Source organism: Sebastes fasciatus, chromosome 2 (genome assembly GCF_043250625.1).
Source record: "Sebastes fasciatus isolate fSebFas1 chromosome 2, fSebFas1.pri, whole genome shotgun sequence".
Taxonomy (NCBI): Eukaryota; Metazoa; Chordata; class Actinopteri; order Perciformes; family Sebastidae; genus Sebastes; species Sebastes fasciatus.
This window is the reverse complement of record NC_133796.1, coordinates 23302036-23318713: the sequence shown is the minus strand read 5'-3', so window position 1 is coordinate 23318713 and position 16678 is coordinate 23302036. Positions and strand designations below refer to the sequence as shown.

Here is a 16678-nt window from a genome sequence, read left to right as displayed (position 1 = left end):
GTTGATGTGTAAAATGTATGTTGTGATAGCTTCCTTTGAGGATTGCACACTTTTGATATTATTTTCCTGTGTATTTACTGTCAGCTCTCCAAGATTATTTAATTTTTAGTGAATATTGTCTTGTCTTCTGTCGTTTCACAGTTGGTTGAATCTGCGCTGGCCAAGAAACCTGATGGAGACTCTATTGTCAAGGAATACAACCGGACGAAAGGTCTGACTGACTCCTCACGGCGACAGATGATTAACATCCTTGCAGCAGAAATGACTGAAACTCATGGGTAATTCAGATGTCTTCAGCCTGGTATGTGTTGAGGTAGCTGATGAGATGCCAGTATTTTGTAAAATCAGGACTCTTATTGTGAAAGATGAACAAGTAATACTTACTGGCTCTGGTGTAGAAACCATTTGTTTTGATGAACATTACCATGCATTTAAAATTGTGTTTAAGCCATTACAGGCACTTAAGGTGTTTGATGTTCAAGAGTTGCTCTACTTCAGACCAGTGGATGTTCAAATGGCATATGGAACAACAGATTCCTCCCTTTTCATAGTTCCATATTGCCATCTAATGCTGCCTTGACCAGTGTTTTTAGTGTTAATTCAAAGTTGACGATTTTTCATATGGACCTTTATGGATCATTTAAGTGGCGTTTTAGGCAAAATTTAAGATGTTGATGTTTGCAATGTATCCTCTAGGGGGTAATCTAGGTAGCAGGATGCGATGGCCTTAAGGAATTTGGCTGTTTGTATGAAATTTAATTTATGAAACCCAACTTGAATATTTGATAACAGAGTAAAGTAATTTATTGATCATTACCATTTAGCAAGATCAAAAGTTGTTGGTTGTCTGGCTGAGGTAATCCTGCTTCCATATATATATCTCCTAATGGAATTTTCTGTCGTCATTTGTATTTCCCTAAGGGTGGTTTGTTGTATTTTAGTGATGGTTGAAAAGGAGTTATTGTTATTCAACCTACAGACAACTGCCACCATACTTATAGATTCCAACCAAGATCTTTACAATTCAGCTATTAGGGCTGTCACTTTTCTTAAAGGAGAGATTTGCTAATTTTTAACCTATCTCAGTCTATCTGCATATAGTATGAAAAATGCCCGCATTTGTTGTAGACATTCTCTGGGGCACAGCGACATCGTTTGGCGTTTTTCACACTATATGCGGATAGATTGAGATAAGGTTGTAAATCGGCAAATCTCTCCTTTTAAAAATTTTATTTGAACACCTGCTGGAATAGAAAACCCACTAATCTCTGGGAAATTGAAAGTCCAATAGTAAATCTAACTGCACTCCACAGTGTTATAGATGGAATATTTTAAAGCCATTTTAGCATGTTTGAATAGTGTTTCAAATGAAAAATGTATTTATTTTTTGGCACTTGAGTTGGCAGCAGCAGTATAATGTATGAACATATAGTCAAATCTTCTAAAGCCAAATATGTCTCACCACTGGAAAAAAAAATTCTGAATTTGGCCAATTACTAAAATCAACACAAACACGCATGAAGGCAGGTGCACTCTCACATCACAACTCATTCAGTGGCCAATTCGATAATATTTTGGTATGAATCGGTTGGTAGATTCCAGATGATAGTGAAGTTTGTTCTGGGTTGAAAATAGCTGGAATTATCCTCTATGTGTATCCTCTGAAATGCACTTTAAACAATATTTTTCATTGTTAAGAGAAAATAGTTAAGATTTTACAATTTGAAATATACCATGTCTTCTAAGAACCCTGTTTTTCTTTTCATCTCTTAAACTGAAAGTGAAGTTTTATTGTTATGTAGCTCGTGTTGGTGTGAGCACGTCTCAAACTACATTTGACCTGAGGATTAATGTCTTTATTTTTAATAAATTTGTATTAAGACATGGATATAATGGTGTTTATTGTTTCCCCCCTGCAAACATTTTTAGTTTTACCTGTTTTAAGTATCAGGTGGACATGGTAAAGTAGAAAATGCAAAACACTCAAAACTAATTCTGTTGAAGAATGCATTTTATTAGAAAAGAGCTTATTGTATGTGTTGAGGTAGCTGATGAGATGCCAGTATTTTGTAAAATCAGGACTCTTATTGTGAAAGAACAAGTAATACTTGGTGTTGGGTAAGAATAACACTTAAAGGGAGTAAGTACACGAGTAAATATGTTTTAACACTGGCAGGAGTCATTCAAAAATCAACACTGTTTGGAGTAATTTCTTAATCAACACTTAGTGTTAAGTTGGTTTAACACTCATGAAGAGTAAATTAATAAGAGTTAATTCTGATTAACACTTAAAAATTCAGTGTCAACTATAAATAACACTGAGTGTTATTTTCGTCATAGTGTAAAACTTGAGTAACACTTCTCAGTGTAGTGTAGTGTAAAATATTAACTCTTTCTAGAGTTGAATTGACTGAAAATTCAACACTATGTCCAGTGTTATTTTAACACTCTGCAGATAGGGACCATATGTTCACTGACTTAGTGTTAAAATTGACTCTTTAAGTGTTGGATTAACACTGTCGATTTTGCTGTGTATAGTATCTAAGAACTATCTCACGAGAACATACAGCTTCGCAAATATATATTTTTCTCTCTCTCTCTTTCTTATGCCCCTCCTATGCTCTTAGCATCTTTGCATGCAGGATTGCATCTCTAGCTGTTCTTCTATTTGACGTCTTAATAGTTCATCGCTTGTAGCCATGTAGGGAATGTTAAATAAAGCTCTGATGTGTAATTTGTCGCTCCACAAACATTCCCGCTCCCGGCCTACCCTGGGAGTTAATGCAACAGATTTGTCATACACAAGCCAGGCACAGCTAGAGGAGGGGGAGAAAAAAAACACCTATTCAATCTGAATTTCAATCTCCATAGGGCTCTATGCAAATGTATGCAAGCTCTCTCAGACTGCCAGAACACACAGTGCAGATGACGAAGCCAGGCCGCATATTATTGTGCAGGTAGGTATCTGTGGCAGGTAAAAGAGACTGAGGGAAATGAGAAGGAAGCTGGAGAGAAGCTCACATTTCGGGAATACATAAGTAGGCAAAGCTAAAACCAAACTAAATGCAGATACCTGTAGCAAGTCAAGAAGCTAAAATCCATTTTGATCATTTCCTCCAGGAAATCCTCCCCCTTCCTTCCCCTGTCTCTCATTGCCGTGCCCTTCAGCATAATGTGGATATGCAGCCTCTCTGGGGCTTTTTAGGGAATTGATGGATAATCAGATGATTACACAGAAAATCTCCATTGAGGACAATCCTCCCTGACAAACAAAGAGAAAGCTCTTTAGTTAATAAATAGGCTGCGAGACAGGCAGAATGAGAGAGTGTGAGAGAGAAAGAGTGAGTAAATCCTGTCCTGGGTTGGCAGCACAATGCCAAATCTCTATCACATATTCATTTCATCCCAGCAATCTGTGTGTATGTATACGTGTGTGTGTGTGCATGTGCGCGTGTGTGTCATACGTTGCCAGAAACATCACTTCTTGGGGATGTCACTGAGTTTGCCTTTAGCTTTATCTAAATTTGAGCGTATCTAAATACATTTCAAGCTCTAGGCATATTTGTATAAGCCTATCTGACAAAATTTGGCTGAAGTTTATTCTTATGATTTTCTTATTTCTGAACTACTTTTCTGAAATAGAAAAAGTTTTTGCAGTGAAACACAAGTCAACCCACAAGCACAGGGGGAAGAAGTCCAAGCTGTCAATCCGAGAAACAAACTTAACCCGCAAGAGTCATTCAAATTCACATAAGGACACAAATAAACAGTGCCAATAGAAGGTAATTAAATCCCTGCTCTTGGTTTAGCAACACTGAAACAAAGTGGATGGGCTGTAATCACTTTTTCTTTGACACTGATAAACTGAAAAAATATTTTTATGCCAAAGTAAAAACAAACTGATAAAAATTAAGTACAAATATGAAATCCAGGAATCTTGATTAAATAAATATTCATCCGCTTTAATCCAATATTTGAAGAGGCAGTAATTACTGCTTTAAGTCTATGTGGTTAGCTTATTGTCATTTGGACACTGCAATTATTCCCCATTCTTCCTCACAAAACTGCTCAGGCTCTGTTTAGTTTCATGGCATCTCAATACTTGATTTAATTGCGGTCTGGATTCTGCTTTGGCCACTCCGGGGCATTAACATTGTTGTTTCTAAGCCAGACTTGCTGGAAATTAAATTGTTTCCCAAGTCGCAGTTCTGTTAAAGAATACGGCGAGCTTTTGTTTGGAGGATTGTTCTAGATTTTGCTGCATTCATTTCACCCTCTACCTTCCAGGGCCGTCTGCAGAGACGCATCCCCACAGCATGGTGCTGCCACCAACCTGCTTCATGCTGGGGATCGGGGCTCTTGAGCTCATGTGTGATGTTACAGCAAATACTGCATAAATAATAGCAGACCATATGGTGAACGTGTATTTAAAGGTCTCTCTCCCTCTCTCTCTCTGTTTCTATTCAAATCAATGTGCTTTATTGGCATGAATGTAACAAGGACAATATTGCCAAAGCGTCGGTAAAACTTTATAATAACCATCATTTAGAAATGGTAAATTTGTATTTATTTAAACTTTAATATTTATTTTAATGTTAAACAATGAAATAGTCATTAATAATGTTTACTAATTATTATTAATGCTATAATTTCTGTTTATATATCATTAGTTTGTGTAATATGAAGTAATTAGTTAATGAATTATATATTGTACCATAGCTCATACATGATAATAACAATTACATTTTGATTGCATTAGTAAAGTATTTATTATTTGTTTAACAATAAACTGTTCAAATAACATCAATTATAACATTACTAATAATGAATATTATTAATTAGCATTTCATTGTTTGTTAACAGTAAGATAGCTATTAACTAAGTTTAATTAACTATTAAGTTACCATTTATAAACAATGGTTATTATGAAGTGTTACCATAAAAGAAAAAGAAAAAAAGAAAAGTCAAACAATAAAAAAAAGTCAATACAGAGTTGTGTTTTTCTGGTTCCACTGACTGCAATCATCTCACATTTGGGCATTTCCCCAAGTAAATATGGGAGTTTCTCCATGTCTGTTGTGATTTCAAGTTCAGGGTGTATTTTCATTATATTGGGAGAATGTTCATTTTTCAGGTATTGGTATTTGGGGCATGAGGTGATGAAATGTAGTTCTGACTCTACCTCTCGTCTCTGCAGACGCAGAGCCGTCCGTCAAGCCTACCTCTGCAGTCCGTTCACGATGAATCGAATCGATGGACATTACAGAGCCTCCCTAATAAAAACACAACCCATACAACACTGGGCTAACGGGAGTAGTTCCTTTTTCTGGGCTTTAACCCTGTTGCTGGTATTTTCAGATAACCACAGCATGACAGAGGCTAAGCTCACTACACTACTGGACTAACATAACCTATCCACCAGAATCCTGTTCATAAACCTCAACTGGACATGACCCTTCATTTGGATGAGCCCAGCACTGTAAAACTCCAGGCGCTCTGTGGCAAATGGTTACAATTGAGGGATGTCCAGATGAGAGGAAAGGGAAAAGGGAGAGGTTTCTATTATGATTTAGCCAAGAGAGGCTTTGGTTTGGCAAGGTAGTGTGCCCACAGCAGTACTTTGGCCTGGATGGAGCGTGGTGGTTCTCTACATGCACTCTAACGTCTACAGGAGTTCTACAGTGACTGGCATAGTTATGTTAGCTATAGATGCTGGTGCAGGGCTGGGACTGCCAAGCTCAGCTGCTCTGCCAGCCTTGGCTTTGGCATTGGAAACGGGTCTGGAGGCTGCACTGTTGAACAAGTTTATGGCATCAGCGGTGCTCCAAAGGAGAAGGAAAAAAAAAACTAAAAAAACAACTGGCAGTTGGAACCAGATGCTCTGGCATAAGGTAGACATTGCCCTCTTCATTGCTATGTCTGAATAGAGTTATCATTCTGGCTACATTATCCCTGAGGGCCACAGCAATGGACAGTGTTTGAAAAGAAAATTTTTACATATACTGACAATATGCAAGCACACGTTGCAAACACCAAGTGCAAAAGCACATAACCAGTTGGCTGAAATATAGGCAAAGTTGAAATCATAGGTCTATCTATCAATATAGGATGTAATCAGTAAATTATTTATCCAGCACAGTGGAACATCAAAGGAGACTCAAAAACATGTTTTTGATAACAAAATACCACATTTTCAAAGCAAAAGCAGAAGTCTGCCAGTCCAACTCTGAAACTGTACACAACACGTCATACTCTTATCAGTAAGCAACATATTGATCATAAAGCCTGAAAACTTTTGCACTTCTTCTCATGGACATATGATAAACATAAATATGTAGTAACAGGGTGAGCTGTGTTACCTTAAACTTTGTTAAAAGTTTAGTAAAGTGCCGTAGGAAAAGGAGCTGCAGGTACGCAAGCGTTTAGACCGAAAGCGGTGTTAAAACAACGCATGATGCTTCAGGTACCAGCGAGACATGAAATATGATCCAGGAAGTCCAGTTTGAGTAACAGATACATGAGTTTGGTTATGTGAGACAGGCTTTTACAACTGTGGAAAGACATCACAGTGACTGTCATTCTATCTTTTGTCGTGACTATTGCAAGGTAAACAGTAGAAACATGTCGTTACACATAATAATATACCATTAATGTGTGCTTGTTTTTGTTTGATTGGGCACCATAGCGTCTTGCTCGATGACTTTGCATTGCGGCACACAAAAAATTCAGTTGCCAGGTTCAACTTTTGTGCCGAACGACCCTGCAGTTTTATGTCGGACTCACACACAACCGCTGCTCGTCATTCATTCAAATTAATGAAGGGTTTTTTTTCCACACAGGGCTAATGTTGGTCTGAAACATTTCTGAGACTTCTTAGCTCTTGGTACCTCCTTAAAATGTCCTAACTTGGAAAATGATTGCTCTTCTCCACATTTTACGACTAGCATATTTTAGTGGATTAGGGGGGAAAATAGAGTAATTAGGGTACAGTTGTTAAGCGGAACTATTTGCACAAGCCAGCTGATTTTTTTCTTTAGGCGGATGATTCTCTACGCAGCATTTGGCAACATTTTTATGACAACCAAGCAGCTGAACACCAGACCTTTTGCTTGTGGCTTAGTTCAAGACTTGTGCTTATCAACATGAAATGTTAAAACTTAATGTAAAAGTATTAAAATCAATTGTGCCTGTGGACTTCATATCAAAGTATTAGCTATTCAACCATCACCCTTTATGGACTATGACATATCGCTCTGCTCATACAAAAAGAGTAACTCACTGGGTGGATTACAGCTGCTGTCCTTCAACCAACTGACCTGGGTTAAAGGTCATTTTAGCAATCATCTATCCAGGTCAAGGGTCTTGTAACAATACATTGAAACCCTACAATCCTGACGAATGCTGTTCTGGGCTGGCCCTGTGCTCTGCCCTCTCAAGAAAGGTCAAGCAAGAAGTGGATTTCTATCCTTGGATCAATAGCCAATCAATAATCATAATATTAACCTCAAATTCCATATTTGAAATCTGCACAATGCTGCACGTCAAGAACCTTGCCTTGTTAAAGTGTCCACAAATCAAGGGATGCAGCACAATGGTGCCTTCATATGACACAATAACACGACACAGAGTGAGTTACAATGCCTGGTATGATAATGTATGCTTTTCTTAACTGGGAAACTACATTTGATAGATTAATGGGTCAGAAAGAGAAGTCAAGACTATAATTTCAACGGGGCTGACGTGGACTGAGTTACATATTTAAAAAAGAAAAAAAGAAAAAACTTTTTTTTGACATTCTCTTTCAATATAACACAACTGGTAATTTTGTATTAAAATGATTTCCAGCATTACTTAACTACTTGTCCATCAATCATAATAAGCACTTTCTGCATAGATGTGAGTTCTAATTTTTCAGGAGATAAATACTGAATTGGGAGAAAATAGGTGTCGCCTCCAATCCATTAAAATGGGACTTATGTTTGCTTGATAAATGAGAATCATTGTTTTTGAATGAATCTCTTACATCATTTGACCCCAGATTGATTTAGCACACAGCTCCTTGTAAAAGGGCTCGACGATGCAAGAGTTGACAGGTGAAGCAGATTGAACGGTCTCTACCTGCATTGACTTCCAGCAACCTCCTCTTCTTCTGCTGTCTCTCCTGCTTCTCACGCTCAGCCTTCTCCTTCGCTGCCCGTGCTCTCCTCTGTTTCTCCTCCGACTCCCTACGCTTCAGGTTTTCCTTCAGTGCTTGCTGCGGGGGGAGAGAGAGAGAGAGAGAGAGAGAGAGAGAGAGAGAGAGAGAGAGAGAGAGAGAGAGAGAGAGAGAGAGAAAGTGAGAGAAAGACAGAAAGAAGGAGAAAACAAGACAGATTACTAAGTGGGGTTAATTACAGTAGTGCAGGGCCTGTCAAAGGCAGAGGCAGCTGTCAAACACCACAGACATCTTTATCAGGCACCATTAAAGACAGATTATTAGGTGGATTGCCTCCCTGGTCTTGCCAGACACAAAACAACTTGACACCAGAGATCCAGAAGAGTGATGGGACAATGACGTAAAGACATAAAATAGAAGCTGCAGGTATTTTAAAGAGAACCTATTCTGCTTTTTCCCTTTCCTTTAATGTGTTATATAGTTTTTTGTGCATGTAAAAAGGTCTGCAAAGTTGCAAAGCCCAAAGTCCACACCAAAGGGAGTTACTCTTCCCCACAGAAACACTGCTCCTGAACTGCCTGAAGAGCCTTGCTTGAAGTCTTGCCTTTTCTTCAGTAACTTGGTGATGTCACCAAGTAACAGATTGGCATAATACCTGCCTAGCAGCTAGTTTGGCATGCCCTTAAACAAAACTATAGAGCGGAGCTGGAGTGGAGTCTGAAAAGTTCGGTTCGGTTAACCAATCACAACAGAGGGCCAGCTGACCAATCAGAGCAGACTGGGAGCTCAAACTGAGCGTTTCAGACAGAGGGTATAAAGAGGTGCTGCAGCACAGCCGATTAAAAAATAAATATTACAGCATGTAAACATGTTCTAGTAGAAACCCCATAATACAAGTATGTGTACCTGAAAATAAGCATAATAGATCGCTTTAAAAAAAACATTTTCTGTTATAATTTTGACTCTTTCCTGCATTTAAAGGAATACTTCTTCCTATTTTTAAAGACTATTAAAGCTCTGTTTCACTATTTTGCTTGCTATCTTTTGTTTCTCACTGTTGTTCCCAACAGTATAAAATGTATAAAGTATGAAAATGCACTAAAATGCAATTAACAAGCCACTGTGTGCCACTATGTGTGTCTATGTATAGAGTATCTGTTAGACAGCTTCAGCATCACCTGCTGGCTACTGTGTGAGCTTTTCTAGTCAGTTAATAACAGGTGAGCTCAATAGCAATGCTAACAGCAACACGATTCAGGCTGTACAGTAGGTACTGAGCTGAACGGAGCTTATAGTATAGTAGTATAGTATATGCATATAGAATTCTATTTATCTTTTTAAGGGATAATGTAGTTTGACTCAAATGATGATAGGAAATCCTACTGTACTTCTTTTCAGGAAATGCTGAGTCAGCTCCAATTAGAGAAAAAATCATTAACTTTTCTTTTTTTTGCCTCTGTTAACAAAACACAACAATAAAATGTGGGAAAACTGGATAAAAATGTGCAGATATTTCTATAAAAAAACAAGTGGACTATAAACACAAATGAACAGAGCGCAAACATTATGAGAAAATCTCAACCGTGACTGAATTTTGGCCCTTTTTTGGACCAGATACTCATATAGTTTATCTGCATTTCAACCACAGGCACCAAGTTCCAGTTTTAGTTTCTGTGCCATATAGTCCCTTCTCGTAATTTATTACGCTGTGTTGGCCCAAAAATGATTGGGGTGAAACTTGTAGCATTGCATGTCATTCACTCTTCAAATACAAGTGTTGAGACTTGAAAGAGCGTGTACTGCATTCATTGAGACTGCAAGCAAGCATCGGTGGTTGCTATTAGGTCCTGGGACAGAAATGTCTTTCAATATTATTGGCATTTGCACAAGCCGATGTAGCCAACTTCTAATCTTGTCAAGAAATGTCATTAATTCCATTCTGCCTGTCCATGAAGAATTATTCCATAGGTATACCATCTACAGTACATCAACCACTGCGGGTACAGGCTCTATAATCCTTTTGCCAAAGGGTTGTTAAACTCATACGATGGTGTCAATAGCTCAATAATGCCACAGCCAAGAGACAGACTGCATATGATTTAATAGAGTGCTAGCATGATTGCCATCCTGATCAATAGCCAGTCACTTAAAGAAAGGGAGTCTGGGCTTTTATCAAACACCCAACTCCTCCTCCTCGTCTCCCCACCTCTTGCGTTATTCACCCAGCCCGGCTTGACAGGCAGGCCAGTGGAAGAATAGTAATGCCAAACCAACATTAATGGATGCACAAAAAACACACACACACACACACACACACACGAACACTACGGAACTGTGTAGTACATGCAAAACTACTCAATGAAGAGGGGCAGTCACTTATTGAGACCCACTGACAGCCTCTTATTAAGTCTAAGTGACCATTGCTGGAAATGATATAGGCAACTTGAGTTAAAAACAAATCAGTGTGGTCAATTCAGCATCAACTAGCCACTTGAAATGTAGAGAAATGGAAACTCAAATAAACATTCTGTGAATTTCTAATAGTAGTGTAACCAGTGTCCATAATTTACTTTTTGAGTCACCAGCCAAGGGTGCTGGTAGATGTAGCAAAGAACATTTTTTACCAACCCAAATAATAAATTGCCTTTTTGTGTCACATATACATGTTTCAGTACATTTCATTGAGATAATAAGGTATTATGTTGAATACAAACTTAAAGCAAAATCTGAAGCTAAATTATGTATTTATTAATCATTTCAAGCTGAATACAACTCAAGAAGTCTTGATCTCAAAATAATACTGAGGCATTTGCATTTAAAATTAGTTTTGGATTTAACATAAAACTAAATTTTACAGGCGGCAATTGGTAGATTAGCGGAGTAGTTGATGTCCCGTACAGTAAAGCTTGAAATGGTCAGTTTCCCAGCACTGTTAAGACGTGCGTAAAAACAAATCTGGTAGTATGTGTGTGTGCCAAACAACGACATAGACAGCAGAGGACAAAAGCAGCGTGCCCATAAATGACAACAAAACGGTAAAGACTCTCAGCTAATTTTTTTAATGCCAGTGTGGTGGATAGCCTTCAGAGATTTACTCACCAAACATAAAATCTATCTGTATGTGGCGCTTGATAGGTTTTAATTTCAGACCCTGGGTGTAACAGTAGCCTATACAGTATTCACAGAATCCTGGTTCTCTATGGTCGAGTCATCGGTGTATCCTAGATGGTCTATGTCTGCACACTATGACCTTGATCTTTCATTGGAGATAACCTTTTTGTCTTATTTATACACAGACCACAATGAGATTGTAGCTTGTTGGCAGCTTAGCAGACATATAATTAAAACAACATTTATCTAAACTCACTCTCATAAAAAGACAATAGAGGCTAACGACACTGATGTGTACCACTCAGCAGGTTTATAGACATTCAGGAGAATAGCTCTCCTCTACTGCTGGAGAGGAAGATGAATACCAAATCACTGAGACACACTGAAGCTGTTCAGAAGTCTATTTTTTAAATGAAACCAACTCCTCCACAAAATTAACTTTGATTTAATGTAATGAAACTGTCAGTTGCTCGTGGCAACCACTGATTCACAAATGACTATATCCTTAATGGGCATCCAATCTGGTAAATTACGGGTGGTGAGAATGAGGAAAAAGAAAATGGAAGGACAAGAGTACTGACACATAATACATTTTCAATAAGGAACAATTAAGTGATCCCAGGTTAGCAGTCAGCTGTGATGGACGCTAATGTGAGCGTAGTCAAAACTCTGACACTCCTTCCCCTCTTCACTATCAGGCAGCTCTCTCATTAAAAAGTCAAATTCAATTACTAAAACAGAATGTAAACATACTTTCACTTTCACAACCAAACAGAGCTGTCGCTACCCCCAACCCAAACAATTTCACACACACAGCGAGCTAATCAGTGGTGAAATCAGTGTTATTTATAACAGCCTCACAGATTGGACTGTTGATTACATTTAACAATATACGTTTTTAGACTAAGCCACTTATAAAAGACATAAGATTAGTTTGTCATTTGTTAGAAAATATAATGCAACAAGATGCCCTACAAACCTATGATGCAAATGACAACTGTTGACATTAACAAATGCAGGCCAATAACAATACAGACGACCTTATTGAGCTTTACGTAATTTCATTAAAGGAGCATTCTGTAGGATTCAGTGACATCTAGCGGTGATGTTGCAGATTGTAACCAATTTAAACCTGTCGAGTGTGCCAAGCGTGTAGGACAACTACGGTGGCCGACACGAAAACGCAAATGGCCCTATATAGAGCCAGTTGTTGTAAGAGTAGTGTAGGTCATTGCCAGTGCGTAGTTTGAGTTGCGAAGCAAGAGAGAGAGCAGCGGCGAATGTGTGTGAGCAAACAAGTGAGCTGGTGGAGCAGAAGACAGAGTCAGTTTAGCTCTGAGAATATCAAGTGAGTCAGGGGAAGTTGCAGGTTGTGCAGAAATAAATGCTGCAGCTCCTCAAGACCAACAGAGGTGTGTCTTGTTTCCCGGCGGCTAGTTTGGTAGGTATGTAGTCATTAACCAAAGTTCTGATGCTGGTACTGGATCAAAGGCGAGAGGATCAAAATTATTACAATTCACCCTGAGGGGACCATGGACGTCTCTACTAAATATCAGAACAAGCCATGCTATAGTTGTCAAGGTATTTCAATAACAACCAAATATTTCCACCTCATGGTGGCGCTTGAGGAAAAATAATCACAAAGGTCATTAGGATATATCATCTGGGAATCATGAATGTCTGTAAATCCATCACAGGAAGATACAGTATTTCACTGAATAAGTGTAAACTTTGACCTGCTGGTGGCACAAGAGGAGAAGTCAGAGGATCACCAGAGTCATTAGGATTCATCCTTTAGGGGCCTTATATATTTGTAGCAAATTTCATGACAATCCACAATCCAGTTGTGAGGATATTTCAATTTGAACCGCGAATGTCAACCTCATGGTAGCGCTAGAGGAAAAGTCAGGGCACAACAGTCAGTAGGATTCATCCTCTTCAGAATGACAATCCATGCCAAAGTCATTACAGTCTGGTCTGAAGTGGCAGACTGACCGACTAATCACGAACCAACTGAAATTGCCATTTGTAGTGGAATGCTAGCATGGCTAAAAAATAAGGGCAGGTGGTTTCATTAATGTGGCTATGTAGATCCACAGAGGAGGTCTGCAGAGGCAAAATCACATCTTATTTAAAACTAGAGCCTTTACTGCTGCCAGCAGCCGGGAAAACAATGACTAGTCAATAACGGGTCAATACAACAAGTGAGCCTGTTTAAGAGGATCACTCCTAAACTTCACAAAGACAAAAGAACAGGAACGAAAGCAGCTAAAGAACATTACAAAACATCCTCGTTAAAGCCAAAATTGATATGATCACAGCGAGCACAAGAGAGCCACGCTGTCCTCTTAAATCACAGAACCAATTAGCTATACTGGAATAATAAAAGTAAAAAAGAGTCAGTGTGGACATTAACTGAGTACAGTAACATAAAAAGTTCATTTTAAGCCCAGGCGAGGCAGATTTCATTTGTTTTTAAATCTGAATTCAATATTGAAGGGAAGAATTATCTCACTACTGAAAAATAATGAGAACTGAAGACCCTGAAACTACAAAAAAGATGAAGTCATGTGATATCTGCCTTCTGACAAAGCATTCATTTTTACTGAAATGTTGAGCTGAAGGAGAGGTAGAGAGAGGTAGAGAGAGAGGGAGAGAGAGAGAGAGAGAACCAGCTCTCTGAGGAAATTGCCCTCCACTCTCCTTCATCACTGCAGGTCTGCTTCCCCCTCCTCCTCTCCTGGATGTCCGCCATTAGACACGCTCAATTGGATTCCTGTCAGATGTGCGGCCTCGCCCTGGGTCTCCTTCCTACGGGTGACTGAGCATGATGTACGTGTGTGCACGAGTGTGTGTGTGTGTGTGTGTGTGTGTGTGTGTGTGTGTGTCCGTCTTTGTGTGTGAAAAAGCTAAGCAGCTTTCCCTATGAAGAAACACAAAATGACAAACTCACACAAACAAACATGTGCACACACACTATGCAGGCAACACACCCACAGTTCAAGGCTCAGTTCGCTTCAGGCAGTGGTCTAGAGAGAGCACGCACCTATTAGCATGGGCCTTGGCACAGCAGGGTAAATGCTGACACAGATTTGACCGAGAGGTTACGGTGCTGAGATTTACTGTATGCCTGCGTTCATTGACCTAGCCTTGGCTTCTCCCAGGGTATGTCTGTGTGATGTTACCATTTGAACGAATTGCTGACCTAACGCAGTGAAATAAATAGCTACCTTGGGAGTTTTGACCATATAATGCTGGTCTTTATAACACTTGGCTTGTTCACCTTTTCGCTGGCAGAGTCATTAACTGTTATGTTTGGTCAGAACATAAACGCTACAGCAGAACTCAAGCCTGAAACACGGAGCTAAAATAAAAAGGGATTACAGCTGCAATATGAGACATTATCGTGCCAATAGCACATGTCATATATTCTCCTCATTACTATCAATTGGCATTAAATAAACATATTGAGGATTGTATCATTTGCTCTGGTTGCGATTCATATCTGAACACAGCCAGTGCTGAACTGGGTTGTTGCTATTAAAGTGAGGAAAATAATCACCCCAGAAGTCCTGGGATCAATAGCATGGGTACAAAATTCAAATCAGATAAACACCAGGCTAAAAGCAAAGCATCTGGGAAACTTTTTTTCTGATTGTCTGTGTTTCTTCGAGCCTGTGAAGACTGTGTAAATACCGTAGTTACTTTAATCTCAAGTTAGAAGCCACACAGCAGCCAGCATATCAGGATATAAATGTGATCATTAAAGAAGGGAAGAGGGCACGACTAATGATATATGTTGTGCCTCAACATAAAAAGCTGTTTATTGTACGTGTAGCTTTAAGTTAAGGTGCTCATGTGAAAGCTGGACACGGTTAATGTGGTTTGACCTTGTTAGCAGTTGGCTTAAAGGTGCTAAATGCAAGTTTGTGCAAACAGCACTAACTGTGAAAACAAAGGCAACATTCCCGACGGAGCTAACAGAGGGGGATGGCCGTATGGTAGGTGCTACTCTTCCGCGTCATCGGACGGCGTTAACAGCTGTAACCGCCGTATGAGAGCAGTGTAGAGCGGCAGCCGTGAGCTAGCCAGTGGGGCACGCTCAAATGCACAAACATGCACTAAAAGGTATGCGTGGCCGGCCCAGCTATGTCAACAAAGCACAGAGAAACTCAGATTACAACACAGAGAGAGAGAGAGCGACTTCATTCTCTGCTCAGGTAGACATTACTCCTCTATATCTTTACATAGCAAATAGTTGTTTGATGTTATATTAATACTCTGGATATCATATAGATCACCTTTAAACATGGGTCCTAAATCAGACAGGGAAGTCCCTTTTCTTCCAGATATTAACATACTGTATAATCTATATACTGTAATACTCTGTGGGACCCGGTGCCCTCGGTCGATAATACTTTTTTTAAAGGCTGTAGCAGGCTCAGTTTTAGAGCTACAGTTTCACTAAATTTTGGCGAGGAAAAACTGTCATGGCAATACTTTCGCCTATTCTAAAATGGTGTATTTGAATATTTCTGCATACTGGTGTTCCAACAATCTTGGAATTACATAAATTGGGTATCACTGTAAAGCTGAGACTCTTGTGGATTCAATGAGCCAAATTGTATTCATGCGTGATGATGTTAGTCCCCATCGTAGACATTTCATGTTAGTGAGACCATTTTTTTTAATTTAACCTCACTGTATAAAATGACCTGTGGTGACCTCGAGGATAATCACAGCCTCATGAAATTTTACGGCCACAAACTAGAGACCTGGGGCATTCAGAGGATGGATGGCTTTCATAGCTAAATTGACAATAAGGGGGTTTCTGAGCATTTTCCACAACAGAAGTGCTTGCCATCCAATTGCTGAAAAATGCAATTCTTGCAGAAATCTTCAAATGTCAAAAGTTTTTGATGCCAAATCACAGCATGGCTTCTTCTTTTGTGTTCCTCAAGGTCTTAATGTGCTATTTTGGAGAGCTTTTTGATGATTTTTATCAATTCTTGAGTGGTAAAAAACAAAGACAAAAAAAGACAAAAATGGATCTATGAAAAAGGTTTAAAAAGGTTAATCGGTGTTCTACCAATAACATGTCTGGAAAGCCTAAAAAGCACTGATCTTCTAAGGAGTGATGGTAGTTATTTTAGCAGTTGGGCGTCTTACAGGTTTACAACACAGTCACTGTGTGTCTCAATAATGATGTAGACTGTAGACCTATTTAGAACTGTCAGACAAAGTCTAGTATGTACAGTATGCATGAAATGTCTACATCAGGTGCACAACTACTCTCCTTGAAAAACACCCAAATGTACAGACAAAGCTTTGGAGTACAAGAAAATCTAAAGCATAACTAATGACTTTGCAGGAAAAAAGGCAAAGAGGCATGAAATCCATTTGTGTGTGTGA

At 39.0% G+C, this 16678-nt stretch overlaps 1 protein-coding gene across 3 annotated transcripts in view; it reads right to left on the bottom strand.

The window, feature by feature from the left end:
- The window catches only part of LOC141755240 (protein diaphanous homolog 3-like), a 196502-nt gene that overhangs the window by 68533 nt on the left and 111291 nt on the right, over positions 1-16678 (bottom strand). For all 3 annotated transcript variants that reach the window (XM_074614644.1, XM_074614646.1, XM_074614645.1), the window contains one exon: positions 8119-8254. In XM_074614644.1, coding sequence (XP_074470745.1) covers positions 8119-8254 — 136 coding nt within the window. The remainder of the gene's footprint in view (positions 1-8118; positions 8255-16678) is intronic.